This window comes from Canis lupus, chromosome X, assembly GCF_003254725.2.
Source record: "Canis lupus dingo isolate Sandy chromosome X, ASM325472v2, whole genome shotgun sequence".
Classification (NCBI taxonomy): domain Eukaryota; kingdom Metazoa; phylum Chordata; class Mammalia; order Carnivora; family Canidae; genus Canis; species Canis lupus.
The window spans coordinates 15,917,113-15,932,777 of NC_064281.1; the positions used below are offsets into that span (position 1 = coordinate 15,917,113).

At 43.3% G+C, this 15,665-nt stretch overlaps 1 protein-coding gene across 21 annotated transcripts in view; it reads right to left on the bottom strand.

Annotated features, from left to right (window-relative positions):
* The window catches only part of MAP7D2 (MAP7 domain containing 2), a 108,522-nt gene that overhangs the window by 43,098 nt on the left and 49,759 nt on the right, over window positions 1-15,665 (bottom strand). For 10 of the 21 annotated variants that reach the window (XM_025438240.3, XM_025438307.3, XM_025438293.3 and 7 more), the window contains exons 2-4: window positions 11,219-11,296; window positions 9,916-10,079; window positions 3,292-3,403 (exon numbers count right to left, since the gene is read on the bottom strand). In XM_025438240.3, coding sequence (XP_025294025.1) covers window positions 3,292-3,403; window positions 9,916-10,079; window positions 11,219-11,296 — 354 coding nt within the window. Of the gene's footprint in view, window positions 1-2,101; window positions 2,201-3,291; window positions 3,404-9,915; window positions 10,080-11,218; window positions 11,297-12,705; window positions 12,849-15,665 lie in introns of those variants that run through there. The other 11 variants (XM_025438222.3, XM_025438211.3, XM_025438207.3 and 8 more) reach the window with 3 other exon arrangements.

Sequence of the window (15,665 nt, forward strand, 5' to 3'; positions counted from 1 at the left end):
GGTCTGAGACTGTGTGAGCTGAAAGCAGACTTTTTCTGAAGGTTATCTACAAGCTCAGGGTGGAGAAAGAAATAATAATGGAATGCAAGTCACTGTATTTAAAACAAAACAATCTTTAGCAATTGGTTTCTTCCTCCTCTCCAGAGATGGGATCACAATAGCGCTTTTCTAATGCTGTGACTGTTTATGGTTAGGATTTTAACATGTGGTCCTGCGTCTGGTATTCCTAATTTCCAGGCATTATTTTGGACTGGTTTCTAAATTAAACCATTATAGCAAATGAAGAGGTGCTAATAATGCCCTGTCAAGCCATATCAAAGCCTGAGGCAAAAGGAAAGATGTGTGTCCTTGGCTTTAAAGGAAGCAAACTCATCACTAATATGTTCAAAATGTATTCCTCTCATCTTGTTTCCAAATAAGAAAACTGCCATCTTTTACAATGTGTCGTGATCAAGTGACAATCTTTTTTTTTTAATTTATTCATGAGAGACACAGAGAGAAAGAGAGAGAGAGAAGCAGAGGGAGAAGCAGACTCCATGCAGGGAGCCTGATGTGGGATTTGATTCTGGGTCTCCAGGATTACTCCCTGAGGCGAAGGCAGATGTCCAACCACTGAGCCACCCGGTATCCTTCAAGTGACAATCTTAAATACATTTTAATTATCTTAAGCTGGGATGCCTGGGTGGCTCAGCGGTTTAGTGCCTGCCTTCGGCCCAGGGCATGATCCTGGAGTCCAGGGATCGAGTCCCACTTCAGGCTCCCTGCATGGAGCCTGCTTCTCCCTCTGCCTGTGTCTCTGCCTCTCTGTGTGTGTCTCGTGTCTCTCATGAATAAGTAAATAAAATCTTTCAAAAAAATTATCTTAAGCTTAAGTGTAATTATAATAAATTCTATTTTGGTATAAATAAAATATTTAAATTTAAAAAGTGAGTTTTAATATATCTACCAATTTTTCAGCATTTTTCAACTACTTTAATGAAAAAAAAATTAACCAGTAGAAAGTCCATAAGACTATGTGTAAAGGGGTACACATTCCACCCTTCTGCCTGATCTCCAATATGGCTGGCTCAGTATGGTACTTGTCTTTAGAAATTTGATATTTTGTTCACCATGGATTTTTCTGCATTAACTGTGATTTATTCAAATATTATTTCGTCTTGATAAGGTGCTCCCTTAAACTGTATGCCCGAGTTAAGTACTGTGGTTGCCTCATTCTGGCCCCAAGCCCTGGGTGAGTGAGATTCTCAAGGGGTAATTATCAACTCTACCTACTGCCCCCATCTCTTTTAGAGGAAGACCAGTGCCACACTATAGTTAATTTGGCCCATGGAATAAATTCTCTGCTACTCAGCAACACAATAAGGAGATTTGTCAAAAGAATGCTGGAAACCAAGGATATTTATTCCTACCGCTGTAATTTTATCTGTACTGCTGGTAAATACTGCATCCCTTTTATATTTGTGTTTTCTTTGCTAGCCAAAGATGGATTGAATTTCTAAAGTCTTTATTAAATGAGAGAAAAGTTTTACTAATTCCGCTCTTGTTCTAGACCCTAAGAATTTCGCAGGTCTGTATCCAAAAACAAAGAGCCTATTAGAGAGATGAAATCAAGAACAAAGCAAACTTATCTCCTTGTTTGGGTTCCCAGTGTTAGTACTGATAAACTCCCTACCACTCCATCTCAAACACTTCTTCCAGGAATCCATCACATTAACATCTAAAACTCTATAGAGCACAGGTTTTGGTAATCAGAAGTGACTCAAACACCCTACTACATAATGCCTAAAACCAATTAATTAATGAGAATGTTAAAGATCTAAATGCACAAAAATCAAACACTGACAATATTTTCAAGACAGAAGTTAGTGAGCTAAGGATGAAATGTCTCCAGGGCACTACGGTGTATGTAAGGCATGCACAGCTCCATGATGACAGAGGAACAAAGAAATATGAGGATGTCATTCACATTTCTAGAAAAAAAGTTCTAAGGGGCCAGTCTAAGAAATCAACTGTAAAAGTGCTCGAGACAGACACAGTGATGGAGGGGAATGATCAGAACAGTCATCACAAAACGCTATGGCACGGTGAAGCTCAGATATACCGTTGGTGGACTCGGCAGCGGTGGCAGTGGTCCCTGGGTCCGGAGGGAGGGTGCTGGCTGCTAAACCTAGAGGAGGGGGTGGGGTATTTTCTGATTCACCTACACAGCAAAAAATCAGAGCAAAGAGAGGTAAAAGAAAAAAGTCCCAATTCCTGGTTGACTTTAGTTTCTAACTAGGAAATTAGAAAAACTGAAATGGGTTATTGACTCCTCAAAAAGAAAAAAATAAAGTACTGACAAAAGGTTAAAAGCACAATACAGCAAAGTCAAACAACTGTACTACAAATAGAACCCATCTGTTCTCAGAGCTAGTATACAGCTCCTGTGTAACATAATGACAAGATCACAGAAGACGCTGAAGAGAAAGGACACCCAGAGACTATTAACAGTCCACACATTAAACACTTGAAAATTTAAAGATGAGTATGAACCAAAAAATGAAATAAGTCACCTTGAAACAAAATTGAAAGAGCAACAAAAATGAATAATGAGGAAGGAAAACCCCCAGCCCCTTTTGGAGGGTAACCGCTGCTCAACCCTGCAGGGCCATGGTGCAGCAGGGACTTAGTCTACTGCTATCTAACCTTCCCTGAAATCAGATTATCGCCAGGCTTGTCAGGTGCATCTGGTTAACCAGGCTCTGCATTCATTTTCTTTCTTTCTTTTTTTTTGTATATATATATTTTTTTGGAGTTCGATTTGCCAACATATAGCATAACACCCAGTGCTCATCCCGTCAAGTGCCCCTGTCAGTGCCTATCACTCAGTCATCCCATCTCCCCCACCCACCTCCCCTCCACCACCCCTTGTTCATTTCCCAGAGTTAGGTGTCTCTCATGTTCTGTCACCCTTACTAATATTTCCCACTCATTTTCTCTCCTTTCCCCTTTATTCCCTTTCACTATTTTTTATATTCCCCGAATGAAGCATTCATTTTCTTTGCTTTTCTTATGCTTTACCTTAAAGCCCAGTTATTCTATCAACTGCTGTTTGCTAGCAAAAAGAACCCAGAAATTCCCTTCTTGAGAAATGCATACGCAGGAAGCTTGGCATCACATCTGAAAAAGGTACCTGCAGATGATTACAAAGCATCCCCCGGATCCAGTGGCACCAGCCTGTGCCCATTATCTCCTGCCTGCCTCATGATCTCCCACCAGGGCCCTGCAATGCAGGGACAGCCCTTCACTCACCATCACGACCTCCAGGCCCAGTGGCCAGCGAAGCTCCCCATGAGCACTTCTTCTTCAGCTCCAGTTGCTGTGTGCGCTCCAGGGACCGGCGCATCATCGCCTCCAGCCGCTCCTGCCCAATTTACGCAAGGGAGAGCAACATAACCACCCAGCCCCACTGTGCTACTGTGCTGCTGTGCTTCAGGGCTCAGGGTGAGTCACCAAATGGGGCTCTCAGTGCTCAGCATCCAAAACCCAAGCACACGTGCTCTCCCCACCACACTAGCAGATCTTAGTGGGTGGAGAGTAAACAATGCAGCTAGTGCTGGCTCTCAGCCCCAGGGGACAGGCTGCTGCAGCAGCCAGGCCTTGATTTAAGAATAATGCCAGACAAGCATTAACCCCTTCAGACCTGTCTCAAGTCTCGTTTTTGCCCCATTGAGTAGAACTGGAATTGTGCTCTGGAACCAAGGGCATTTTCTCTAGTAGAAAAGCATAAAGCATTCTGGTTTGAAAATATTTTAATAAAAATATAATTTGATTTTTTATAGCCTTAAGCATAGCTTTTTGGGGTGATACCTGGCTTTGAGATCTATTTTACCAAGACTCATTTTCATCTTAGAAATTCTTAAAAGGGAATCAATTGTTTTCTCCATTGTAATAATTTTCTCTTATACAGTATTCAGGGGATAATGCTGCATATTTCAAAACTTAAAAGAGACAAGAGTAGGGAACCTCCTAGCCATAAAATAAAGCATCTATGCATTCTCAAGGAGTTATATGGGGGGGAGGGGAGGAAGAACTAAATAGTTTTTAGCCAGAAGAGGAAAAAAAACAACAACTAGGCTTCTCCCTTACCAGAGCATTTATTAAAAGCACTCTCCTATGTTAATCAAAGTGTTATTTTTATAAAGTTGGGTCTGAATGCTGGCAAATATTTCCTTGGCACTGGAGTGAAGCTATTCTAATTTTGTATTCCCCACCATCCCAATGACACTGCAAATACCACATCTTCTTTCTACCTCCACTGGACAAGGCCTGAAGCAAGGTAAACAGGTATATACTGATGCCCTTTTGCCTTCATATCAACCTTGAGCTGCTCTAGTAAATGGGCTCATCCTAGCCCAACTCCAAAACAATAAGATAACTATTTTCTCATGGCTTGAATAAAAAGCAAGCAAAATTAATTTAGGGCAGCACCAACTGCATAACCATAACTTAAGAATCAGGGAAAGGTTCCTTTATTTCACTTACTAGAAACACAGAAAGGTCACTTAAGAGGTATCTGGATCTATCCATTTTGTCTATACCAGAGGGATGGGATGAGCATTATCCACATCTCGGCTTCCTCTGCATATTTTTTTTCTCTGAATAGCACTTTGCTAAGAGATGGCCTCTCCAGGGACCTCTGAGTAGAAAGGGGATTTTTTTCTCCTGTAAGTCTCAGATTTTTATTTGCTCTAGTTTTTGGCTGAGACTACAATCATGAGTGTGCATTTCCTAGCAGAGTCCTGTCTTCATGACCCTGGCCCACTAAATTCTGAGAGCCAACCCCCGGGGCCTACCCAAGAAAAGTTGGCAGTTTGGAGGGACTAGAGCTTTTTGACTATTTGATACCTGAAGTACAGTCGCTTGAGACTGAGGTTGAGGCTGAAAGGTATTTCATTATATGGATTTAACATAAAGTATTTAACCAATGACCTAATTTAAGTGTTGAAACCTTTTACCTCAGAGTGAATTTGTTTTTTTTTTTAATTTTTTATTTATTTATGATAGTCACAGAGAGAGAGAGAGAGAGAGAGAGGCAGAGACATAGGCAGAGGGAGAAGCAGGCTCCATGCACCGGGAGCCCGACGTGGGACTCGATCCCGGGACTCCAGGATCGCGCCCTGGGCCAAAGGCAGGCGCTAAACCGCTGCGCCACCCAGGGATCCCCTCAGAGTGAATTTAGTATTGAGTGAGTTATGGGAGATTTCCTACATGCCAAAGGACCTCATAAGACAGTCCTTCATTTACCAGGGGACCAATAACAACAAATAACATCAAGACCTGCCAGCCAAACTTACTGAACAGCTATATAGGAGTGTAATTATAAGGGAATGCTCACCCAACACCAGACCTACTTATGGACTGTTTGGTTACCTTAAAAACAAAACAAAAAAACCTTCTGCCATCTACCTCCAACCTACTAAGCTGCTCCAAATTCCACTGTTAGAGATACATTCCTTTGAATCATAAGCAGGATTATGAAAATGAAGCTATCCCTGAGAGAGAGCACAATCACTCTGTGTTACCCACTTTTGCAGAGATGATGAAAAATACATGGTAACCAAGCTCAAACTCTATGGTAAGGAGACTTACAGAACCCAAAGTCATTAGAATGGGGTGATTCAAACATGTCAAAATCAAAACTGGTCCAGGGGTACCTGGGTGGCTCAGTCAGTTAAGCGTCTGCCTCTGGCTCAGGTCATGATCTCAGGGTCCTGGGATCGAGGCCCAAGTTGGGCTCCCTGCTCAAGTGGGGAGTCTGCTTCTCTCTATGCCCCTCCTCTTGCTCATGTGTTCTCTCTCTCCCTTTCTCATATAAATAAATAAATCTTAAAAAAACTAAACTGGCTCACTTCTCTTTTGTTAGAGGTTAGCCCTATATAAGTCACTATTATTGTGTGTGTGTGTGGGGGGGGTGTTTTTGTTACTTCATTTGATGGAATGAGGATGAGGGCACCTGGGTGGCTCAGTCTATTAAGTGTCTGACTCTTGGTTTCTGCTTCACCTCATGTCATGATTTCAGGGTCTGGGATGGAGCCCTGCATAGGGCTCAGTGCTTGAATGTGGAGTCTACTTGAGATTCTCTCCCTTTCCCTCTCCTTCTGTCCCTCCCCTTGTGTTCATGCTCAGAAGTATGCTCATGCTCACTCACTCTCTCTCTCAAATAAACAAAATCTTTTAAAAAATTGGGATTACATTACCTGCATTACCAAATCACTCAGGTCTACGAGACGATGACTAGCATAGTAAGTAAGTCCTTAACCAATACTGAGTTCAAATTTGAAAAGGGAAATTATTAACAGGACAGTTACTTAAAGCAGTGATTCTCAAACTTGGGGAGCCTGCATCAGAATCCCCTGGAGGGCTTGTTAAACACCAATTGCTGGGCCCCACGTGCAGAGTTTCTGATTCTACAGGTCTAAGGTGATACCTGCTAAGAATCTGCATTTCTGAAAAGTTCCCAGGTGATGTGGATGCTGCTGGCCATGGAACTCACTATGAGAACCACTGGTTAGAGGAAAGGGTGAGCATAAAAGAGCGTGCAAGAAAGTTCAATCACACCAGAAGAACAGTATTAATAAATATTAGAGCTGCATACTGCATACAGAAATTCCTGCCAAATTCTAGTTCTCCTGAGTATCATCAGATGATCAATAGAGGATGGGGAAAAGCAAGGCAGATTCTTGTCCTTAGAATGTCCTCTATTGGGAATTGCTTAGTGGAAGGAAGGAATGAGGGGATCTCACCTATGGACCCTTTAGCTCTGGCTCTAGATCTGCCTAGATGAAATCAGAGGAGAATAACCAAGATGACTTATGGAGCTGGCTGACGAATATAAAAGCCCTCTGGAAGGGCACAGCTCAGGTACTGTTGATGAACCAGAGAGCCATCTCTGGCAGAAGTGGAGAGCTGGCTGTGCCTTTTCCACTGCCCTTACAACATGTGTTCTGGGGAAAACAATGTGGGGACAAGCCCCCAGGGGTTCGTAGAAGGGGTCTGCAGAAGGTTTTTCTCTTTACATACAGATGTTTATATCTGGCCAGAAGGCCACATAGGCCCCATGGCCCCATGCCAGCCAATGCCCTCTGAGACCAGCTAGCTCTCAGCTCAGTGAAGTTTTTGTTTAGGGGAGTTTAGAAATTTCTTCTTCTTTTTTAAAAATTTATTCATGAGAGACAAAGAGACAGAGGTAGAGACATAGGCAGAAGGAGAAGCAGGCTCCCTGCAGGGAGCCCGATGCAGGACTTGATCCTAGGATCCCAAATAACGACCTGAGCCAAAGGCAGATGCTCAACCACTGAGCCACCCAGGTGCCCCAGAAATTTCTTCTTTTTACATTCAGACTGGTGGGTTTTGTTAGGTATCAAGCAATAAGAGTATGAGAAGTATGAGATGAAGTTACTCTTTGAAAGAGGCCTTTCCTGGTTATCTGTTGAGCATGAGAAACATGGAGCTAGCTTCACCAAATCCGCACTTCTAGTCAGGAAACTATACTCCCCCAAGTGGAGAATGGGGGAGTACCTTGTGTTGTCAGCCCTAACCCACGTAGGTAACAAGTTTATTCTAAAAGCTTGATTCTTGAGAGCTGTGTGGCATGTAAGAATTAGAAGAACCTACCTTGTGGAGAAAGTAGCCTTCAGCTAGATAATGAGCTCAAGGTCAGTATCTCAAGTAGACACTGGTTATCCCCTTCCCCAGGACAGGCCTGACCAGCCTCCAGCTCTCCCAGTCCTGAAAACCTCTGGAAACCAAGCTGTTTGTGGTGCCCACTTCTGTACTGGCAGACAGGAAGCCCCCTGGTCAAGTCTGGGGCTCACCCACACATATGTGAGGAGTTACCAAGAGCAACATCCTGGCAACTCTAAGGACATGGAACCAAGACAGGGCTAGGAAGGAGGTGTGGAGTCAACAGGTCTTTTCTGAGCTCCTAAGATCAGCCCCAGAGAGTTGGGACTTGGCAGGCAAACCAAATACTTTCCAATAAGTTACAGAAGCAAAATGGGCTGCAATGGAATGAACCATTCCTGCAGATATTTCTCTCTGGTTAATAAAGACAGAACATGACAAGAACAAGAAAAGACTGAAGAATCTATGTAGCCACGTGCCAAGCAGGGGGCAGCCCTGCCAAAGATTTCCAGGGAACCATGAGGGTAAATGCAGGGTTCTCCTTTGGAAAGGGGCTCCTGCAATGTAGACCTACCTGTCCTCTCTAAAGATCACCCACAAGAATGCCAAGCAGGTCTAAGCATCAGCAGACTGCTGACACTGATGTGGTTAACAGGCTGGCCTGCGTGTGGAAAGTTCTTAAGCTCCACCTGGGACTCCAGAGGCCATGAAGGTAGAAGCTGTGGCAGAGGAAGGCTGCTGTTTCCTTGTGTTGCTACACAACCAGGCTCTCAGCCCTGCCCTGCTGTGTCTGGGGAAAAGAGGGAAGCAAGCTCAGCATGTATGTGTAGTGACAAAAATCAGGCAGCATCCCCCATTCCCCATTATCATCCATGTTAGGGGTAAAAGGAAGCACACAAAGCAAACAGAAAATTATCTTAAAGTGCAACCAGTAAAGATTCAGCTGAAGTCACTGAAGGGAATGTAACATTTCTGAACACTACTCTATGCAAGGTGCTTTGCTGGGTACTTTCACAAAAGTCACTTCCTTTAATTCCTGTGACTACCTCTGTTTTGGGCAGAAGAGACTGAGTTATAGGGATATGAAGAGCTAGGTGACTTGTTCCTGGCTACCAAATGCCCAGTAGTAGAGCTGGGATTTGCACAGGGAGCAGACGAATCCATGCAGCCATCAGGCCACAGCCAACAATGGTAAAGTGGGGCTAAGACCCTTGCAATGACTTTCATTTGCCAAGAGGGACAAAGAAATCATCATTTAAATGAGTGCTTTGTGGGCAAAGATGAGTCTAATTGTGTGTGTGTGTATACATGCGTACATGTTCATGGGTTTTTTTTTTCCATTTAAAAAAGAGGAAGGGGTAAAAGATATATAGTCATAAATCAAACAGATTTAAAAAGACACCAAACCTATATAAATGTCTCTGAATCCTATAGAACTGGTGATTAACCTCTGTACTGTTCATACTAAATGATGAGTCATTATAGCTTATGAATAAAAAATGATCATCACCTGATACAAGGCTATGATTACATCCTTAAAATACACTTGTTAAGAAAATCTACTCTCCAAATATGCTTTCTAAATATATTTTCAAAGTTTAGTAATAAAGGACTCTGCAAAAAAAAAAGAAAAGAAAAAAAATAAAGGACTCTGCAGTGGTAATAATGATCCATTTCTCTTTTAAAAGGTAACTGTAGAGAAAGGATGATTAAAGCAAGGAACTGCATTAAAATTTACATATACTAGCATCTTTGTATTTGAAGGCAGACAGTTTGCTGTGAATAAGAGAACCAAGTTACCCTCTGCCCTCACATCCCTTCCCCTAGCCCCATGTCTGCCCTAAAGGCACAGGTTCCCAGCACAACCCCCAGACTACACTACCAGGCCCCTATCCATCATCCTCTCTGAGTCTCAAAGTCAGAGAAGGTTAGGTCTGGAAGAAGCCTTGGAGACTGCCAAATTCAACGCCTCACTTCAGAGATAAGCAAATCAAGCAAATACCCAGACAGTCTAAATGGCTTATCCAAGGTCACAGAACAAATTAACACCTGAGTTGAATGGGTAAATCTCTTCATCCCTACTCCAGGGCTTGCTGTCTTGCTGCTGAGAAAAGGCATGGTGAGGTACCAGAGAGAAAGCTCAGTAGTAAATCTCTCTCGTATCCCAGAGCTGGGCAGGACACTTGGATGCCCTTGAGCACCAAGCCCTGTGGGAGCCACTGTGATGGCTTAGAGGTCCTGGGACTTTACCTCCTCCTCCCGGAGCTTCTGCTTCCTCTTCTCTTCCACAGCAGCCCTCTTCTGGTCCTCCCGCTGCCGCTGTTCTTCCAGTTTCCGCCATCGCTCCTCAATTTGCTTTTCATACTGGAGCTTAGCTCTTTTCTGTTTCTCCAGGATCTGCTGCTCCCGGGCAGCTGGGGGGAAGGAAAGTGGAAGAGAAGTGTCATTACCAGAGCACCCCACACTGTTTGGATTAACCAAAATGCAGCAGCAAGAGACAAAAAACCAAAACCAAAACCAAAACAAACAAACAAACAAAAAGCACCCGGTGAGATTCTAGGCTACAGTGCTTGAGATGAAGGGTTCTGGCATCTCTGCCACTAGCTGGGGGACTCTGGGCATGCTAACTACATCATCTCTCTGCCTTTGTTACCTCTTCTGTGAAGTGGGGACCATTGCATCTGCAAAATCACAGTGTGGTGAAGATTAAATGAGGCTGTGCGTGGAAAGTACACAGTAACTGCCCCTGTACACGGGAGCCACAGCTCCTGCTGCTATCACCAAGTCAGATCTGTCATGGTGGCCAAGCCATACACTAGGCTGAGAAATTAGTTCTAAGGGGACATCCACTAAAAACCATGTTAACTGTGTATGTACGATGCATAAGACATTAAGCTATACAAGGGTTGTAAACTCATGACATTCCCCTCAAGACCTTTCCTAAGGACTATCTATCTGGCAGGGTCAGGGAAGGGTTCCCTGGGGAAAGAATGTGTGAACCAACCAGCAGGAGGCAATCAAGAAGAACCAGAAAGCTCACTTGTCTTAATTCACTATTTACCTACCTCACAGTACCCTGTGGGAACACATCAGACTTATCTGTCTATAGTTTGCAAGAGGTAAGACACCCTCTCTCATCAAGGTTTCCCATCCTAATATAGAAAATGTCTTAACTGATAATTTTCTCAGTTCTAAGGATGGCCCTTCTAGATGCCCTGGAAAGAGCCTGAGTGAGTGCACATAGTAGATGCTTGAGGAGGTGGGGGCAGTGACTGTTTCTTGTTCCTCACCACCTACCCACAGTCTCCGGCAGAGTGTCTAGAACACAGCAGAGGTTCAATGTTTGCTAACTGAGTAAATGAACTGTTCTGAGAAATAAATAACAATTGTGAACATGCCAGCCGAAGAGTGGATTCGCTCTCTAGGGCTCATGTTCATCTAGCAACTGTTCTACCTCTCTTCCCATTCACCCATCAATTTCTAAGGATCTTCAGAAAATACACCACCATATTTTTATTCCCTTGAACCTAAACAGCCAAAGGGCACAACTTACCAAGACATTTTTCTCTTTCTTCTCGTCTTTCTTTAGCTAGTCTCTGTCTCTCATCAGATCTTAAAAATCCATCCATGCCTACAAAAAATAAAAACAAGATGAATTAATTCTTCCCTCTGTCCCTATCTGCTGAGTGCCAGGGGCCATTGGTCCTGCACCCTGGGGGTCTGGCCACACATATACATCATCTATCACCATCACTTAATCCACGGAGGCCCAATACATTATTCCCTAACACACACACACACACACACGGCCAGGCCCTGAGAGCTGAGGGGTAGTAGCCATAGCTTTCACATTCACCCACCAAGCTGTGCTGTAGTGGTCCCAATGCCAATCCTGGAGAACCACAGTCTTTCCCTAGTCCTCTGTGCCCAGGATTGGCCCTGGAGGGGGTCAGAAAATACAGCAAGTGCCAGGGAGGCTTGGTAGTGTGCAGAAAAGCCCATCAAGCCTCCCCAAGCCTGGATCCCAAGGGAGAAGAGAAGCACAAAAGTGGACACAATTATTAAACTGATAGTGAACATTCTACTTTCCGAAGGGAGCCAAATGCTGAGGGACACATACAAGTTCCTTGGTAAACACTGAGAAATATAAACACTCAAGTTTGATTTTGGTTCTGCTAAATTTGCTCCAATGTCAATCTTAGTATTTTAGAATCAAAAAGAAGAAATAAAATGTACTCCTGTTTGTCATGTAAATATCTATAAAAATAAAAGGAACAGATGGCAGTTCCTCCCCCACAAAATGTCCAGGAAACATCCCAGAAGCTCCACATCTCTACCCATCTTCTACAGGACCATAAAGGGCTTTCTGAGTCAAAGATCAAATGATATTCATGGTCATTTTAGGACTAGAAATAATTTACTACACTCAGTCACAATCAATCATTCATGAGCATTACTTATATAATATTTAGGCACAACATCTTGGAGAAATCAGCTTCTGTGTTAATACAACCAGACTCACTTTCATAGGCCCAGGCCCTCTTTTTGGTAGTATCATATGCTGACCTCATTGTGTGCCTTGCTGCCACAATTACCTACACCCCTTTTGGGGAAGTTCCTGTGACTATCCAGGAGAGAGACTAGAGGCTTGGACTCAATATAGGCAGCAGGAATACAGAGATGGATGTGATAAACACTGGATTGTCACAACTCCCCATGGGCATCTGATTATGCAGCCTGGATTATATATCAGGTATATTAAAGCTCAAGACTAAAGTGCTAGAAAATCAACCTGGACTATAAATGCCATTACTCGTGTTTGTTTTTAGTTAGCTCTTGATCATCATGCTACCAACAACATGAACATCATCAAGAATTTGAAGGCCCAACTTCTAAGCTCATCATTGCTGACTCCTCACAGTTTGATCCCAAACTCTCTTCCCAACCAACTTGACATCAGCACTGCCTCTTTCTTCCACACACCTTCCAGCTCAAAATACCCTTCTCCCACATCCCCACAGCTATTTAAATCCCACCTACCTTCAGGATCTCACAGTGCCCCGGACCCCATGATGCTATTCTCCCTCACAGTTGGCAGAACCCTAATTCCATTCTGCTTGGTTACAGAGTTCTCTGATTCAGTATCCCTGGGAGGATGGAGAGGCTACTGAGGCAAGGGTGGCTTATCTATGTTTGGGTCACCCCAGCTTGGGGTACCACTCAACAGTGCCCCTGAGGTGAACACACAATGCTCAAAGGCAAGCATGTAGTCTTGCCTACAAGACAAGAGAGAGAAAAACCAAGTTTCTCTTTTTTCTAAACGCTTTCAGGCTCTAGTGTCTACATCAATCAAGAATTTGATTAATAATGGGCAGCCTCAGTGGCTCAGTGGTTTAGCATTGCCTTCAGCCCAGGGTGTGATCCTGGAGAGCTGGGATGGAGTCCCACATCAGGTTCCCTGCATGGAGCCTGCTTCTCCCTCTCCCTGTGTCTCTGCCTCTCTCTGTCTCCCTCTGTCTCTCTGTCTCTGTCTTTCATGAATAAATAAATCAAATTAAAAAAAGAATTTGATTAATAAGAATTTATTCTGTGTGAGAAGTTACAAAGTGAAGCTCAGCACCTCTGGACAGATGCTTGCTTGTGTCAGCACCCATATCAACCCGTCCCTCCCAGCAGGACCTGAACCTTACTCTGTATTGCCCATGTCACCCTTCAGATGTTAATGAGCCAGCCCTGTATCTGAGGTACAGTCTGAGAAACACTAAAAGTGTTCTTCAAATAGAAGAGAAAAACAAGGAAAAGGGCCAAGCACATTTGGAACTGGCCACATTACCCAGATGCTTTACAAAAACAAGTTGCTCTGTTCCAGGGATATGCATTATTTTAGGCTGCCCCCTTGTGGGCACTTGTAAGAGTCACAACTACAAATCATTTCCTTTCCAGAAAATCTTCATTACCGTGCTCAGTCTTCATCACAAAAAAAAAAAAAATTAAAAAAAAAGTCATCATCACGTGCTTCATCATAATAGGAGGTGACCCAGTTACTGTGGATCAAAGGCACTTCTTGTATTTCTTTGGGTCAGTCACCTTATGATGCAGGTACTATTTCAATCCTCATAGTTGTAGAAAGGGAAGCACAAAGAGGTTAATTAACTTGTCTGAGGTCACACCATCAGAAAGTGGAAAAGCCAGATCCTAATCCAAGAACCTAACTCTAGAACCCACACTCTTAACTACTGTTCTCTTGCAAAGGAAGAAATGTAACAGCTTGACCTTAGTGCCTATGAATGAAATCTGTCACCCAGTATCACACACAAGGAACAAATCCCATCTTTGTCTCTGGAATAAGTCTGCAAATTTGGAAAGGTCTAAGTCTAGTTCATTAGAGAGGTATCAAATAAGCACTACTGTAAGCCAAGCACTGGCTGGCTGGGTGCAGATCTGGCCAATGTCCAGGCAGGGTAATTATTTGCTTCCTCTTCAAACTGATGGTTTGGAAATGTTTTAGAGAGGCTGATGCTAGATGGGAAACACGGTTAGCCAGAGAATCTTGGGGACAGCCATGAAAAGCAATTCTGCTTTGGCTTCAATGAAGAGGGTGAAGTGACTCAAACATTCCAATATGGGTAACCTGGAGTCTCTGTAATGTCACACAGAGTTGCAAGCCATGTGCGGCTACTTCACCTTAAGATAATCAAAATTAAATGCAATTAGGGGAGCCTGGCTGGCTCAGTCGGAAGAACATGTGACTCTTGATCTCAGGGTTATGAGTTCAAGTCCCACACTGGGTATTTAGATTCCTTAAATAAACTTAAAAAATTAAATGCAATTAAAAGTTCAGTTCCTCACCACACTGGTCACATTTCAGACACTCACTCTCCACATGAGGCTTGCAACTATCACACTGGACAGCACTGAAGGAGAAATCTGGCAGCTCCTTCATGTGATCCCTTCCGTAACGCTTAGCTGCTCTGGGGCACATATGGATAAGCAAATCTCAGAGTTCAATCCGGGTTGTAAGGCTGGGGTAGGGCCTCGTTCTTTCACACAGCTTGGCCCCTCCTGAATACAAGAACTCTCAATCATTTCTAGAACATTCATTTGAAGAAAAGCCAAATAATTAACTCATATCTCCAACTTCCATCTTGTGCCTTTCCATGACGCTCTAGGAACCTCTGCTGAGAAGCACCCGGCTTATCCCAGTAGAGCACAAACCAGACCACCTCTATTTGTTAGGGGCCATGGACTTAACCAGTTATTACCACTAGTACAACACAGTCAGAGGAATTGAGGTATACCATGATTAACACAGGGTAAATAATATATAAACATTAACAATACCAAGAGACCTCCTCTAAAGACCCAGTATACTTAAGGGTTAATGCTCAACTTGGTTCCTACAGGTAGCCTTCTCTCTGTATGGCCTGAAATTCTAAAATGTTTAGTTTTCCTACCCAATAAATCATCCTTTATCCATTAATACCTCGTACTATATGCGTACACTTGTTTCTTTTTTATTAAACCAGAGACTCAATTTTATCTTTGAACCCATGAGAAGAGATGGAGAATAGATCTGTGCTTGTCAGAGGATAGGGAAGAGGGGCAGAAAGGAGTAGGTGGCTATTAAAGGGCAGCATGAGGGATCCTGTGGTAATGGAAATGTTGTCTATCTTGACTAGATCAGTGTCACCACTTTGGTTAGGACAATGTACTATAGTGCTGCAAGCTAGTATTGTTGGGGAAAACCAGGTAAAGGGTATATGGGATCTCTCTGTAGAATCACTTATAACTGTATGTGAATCTACAGTGACCTCAAAATAGAAAGTTTAATTTAGGGATGCCTGGGTGGCTCAGTGCATGATCCCAGGTTGGGAGACTGAGTCTTGCATCAGGCTCCCTGCAAGGAGCCTATTTCTCCCTTTGCCTGTGTCTCTGTCTCTCTGTGTCTCTCATGAATAAATAAAATCTTTTTTTAAAAAAAAGAAAGTTTAATTTAAAAA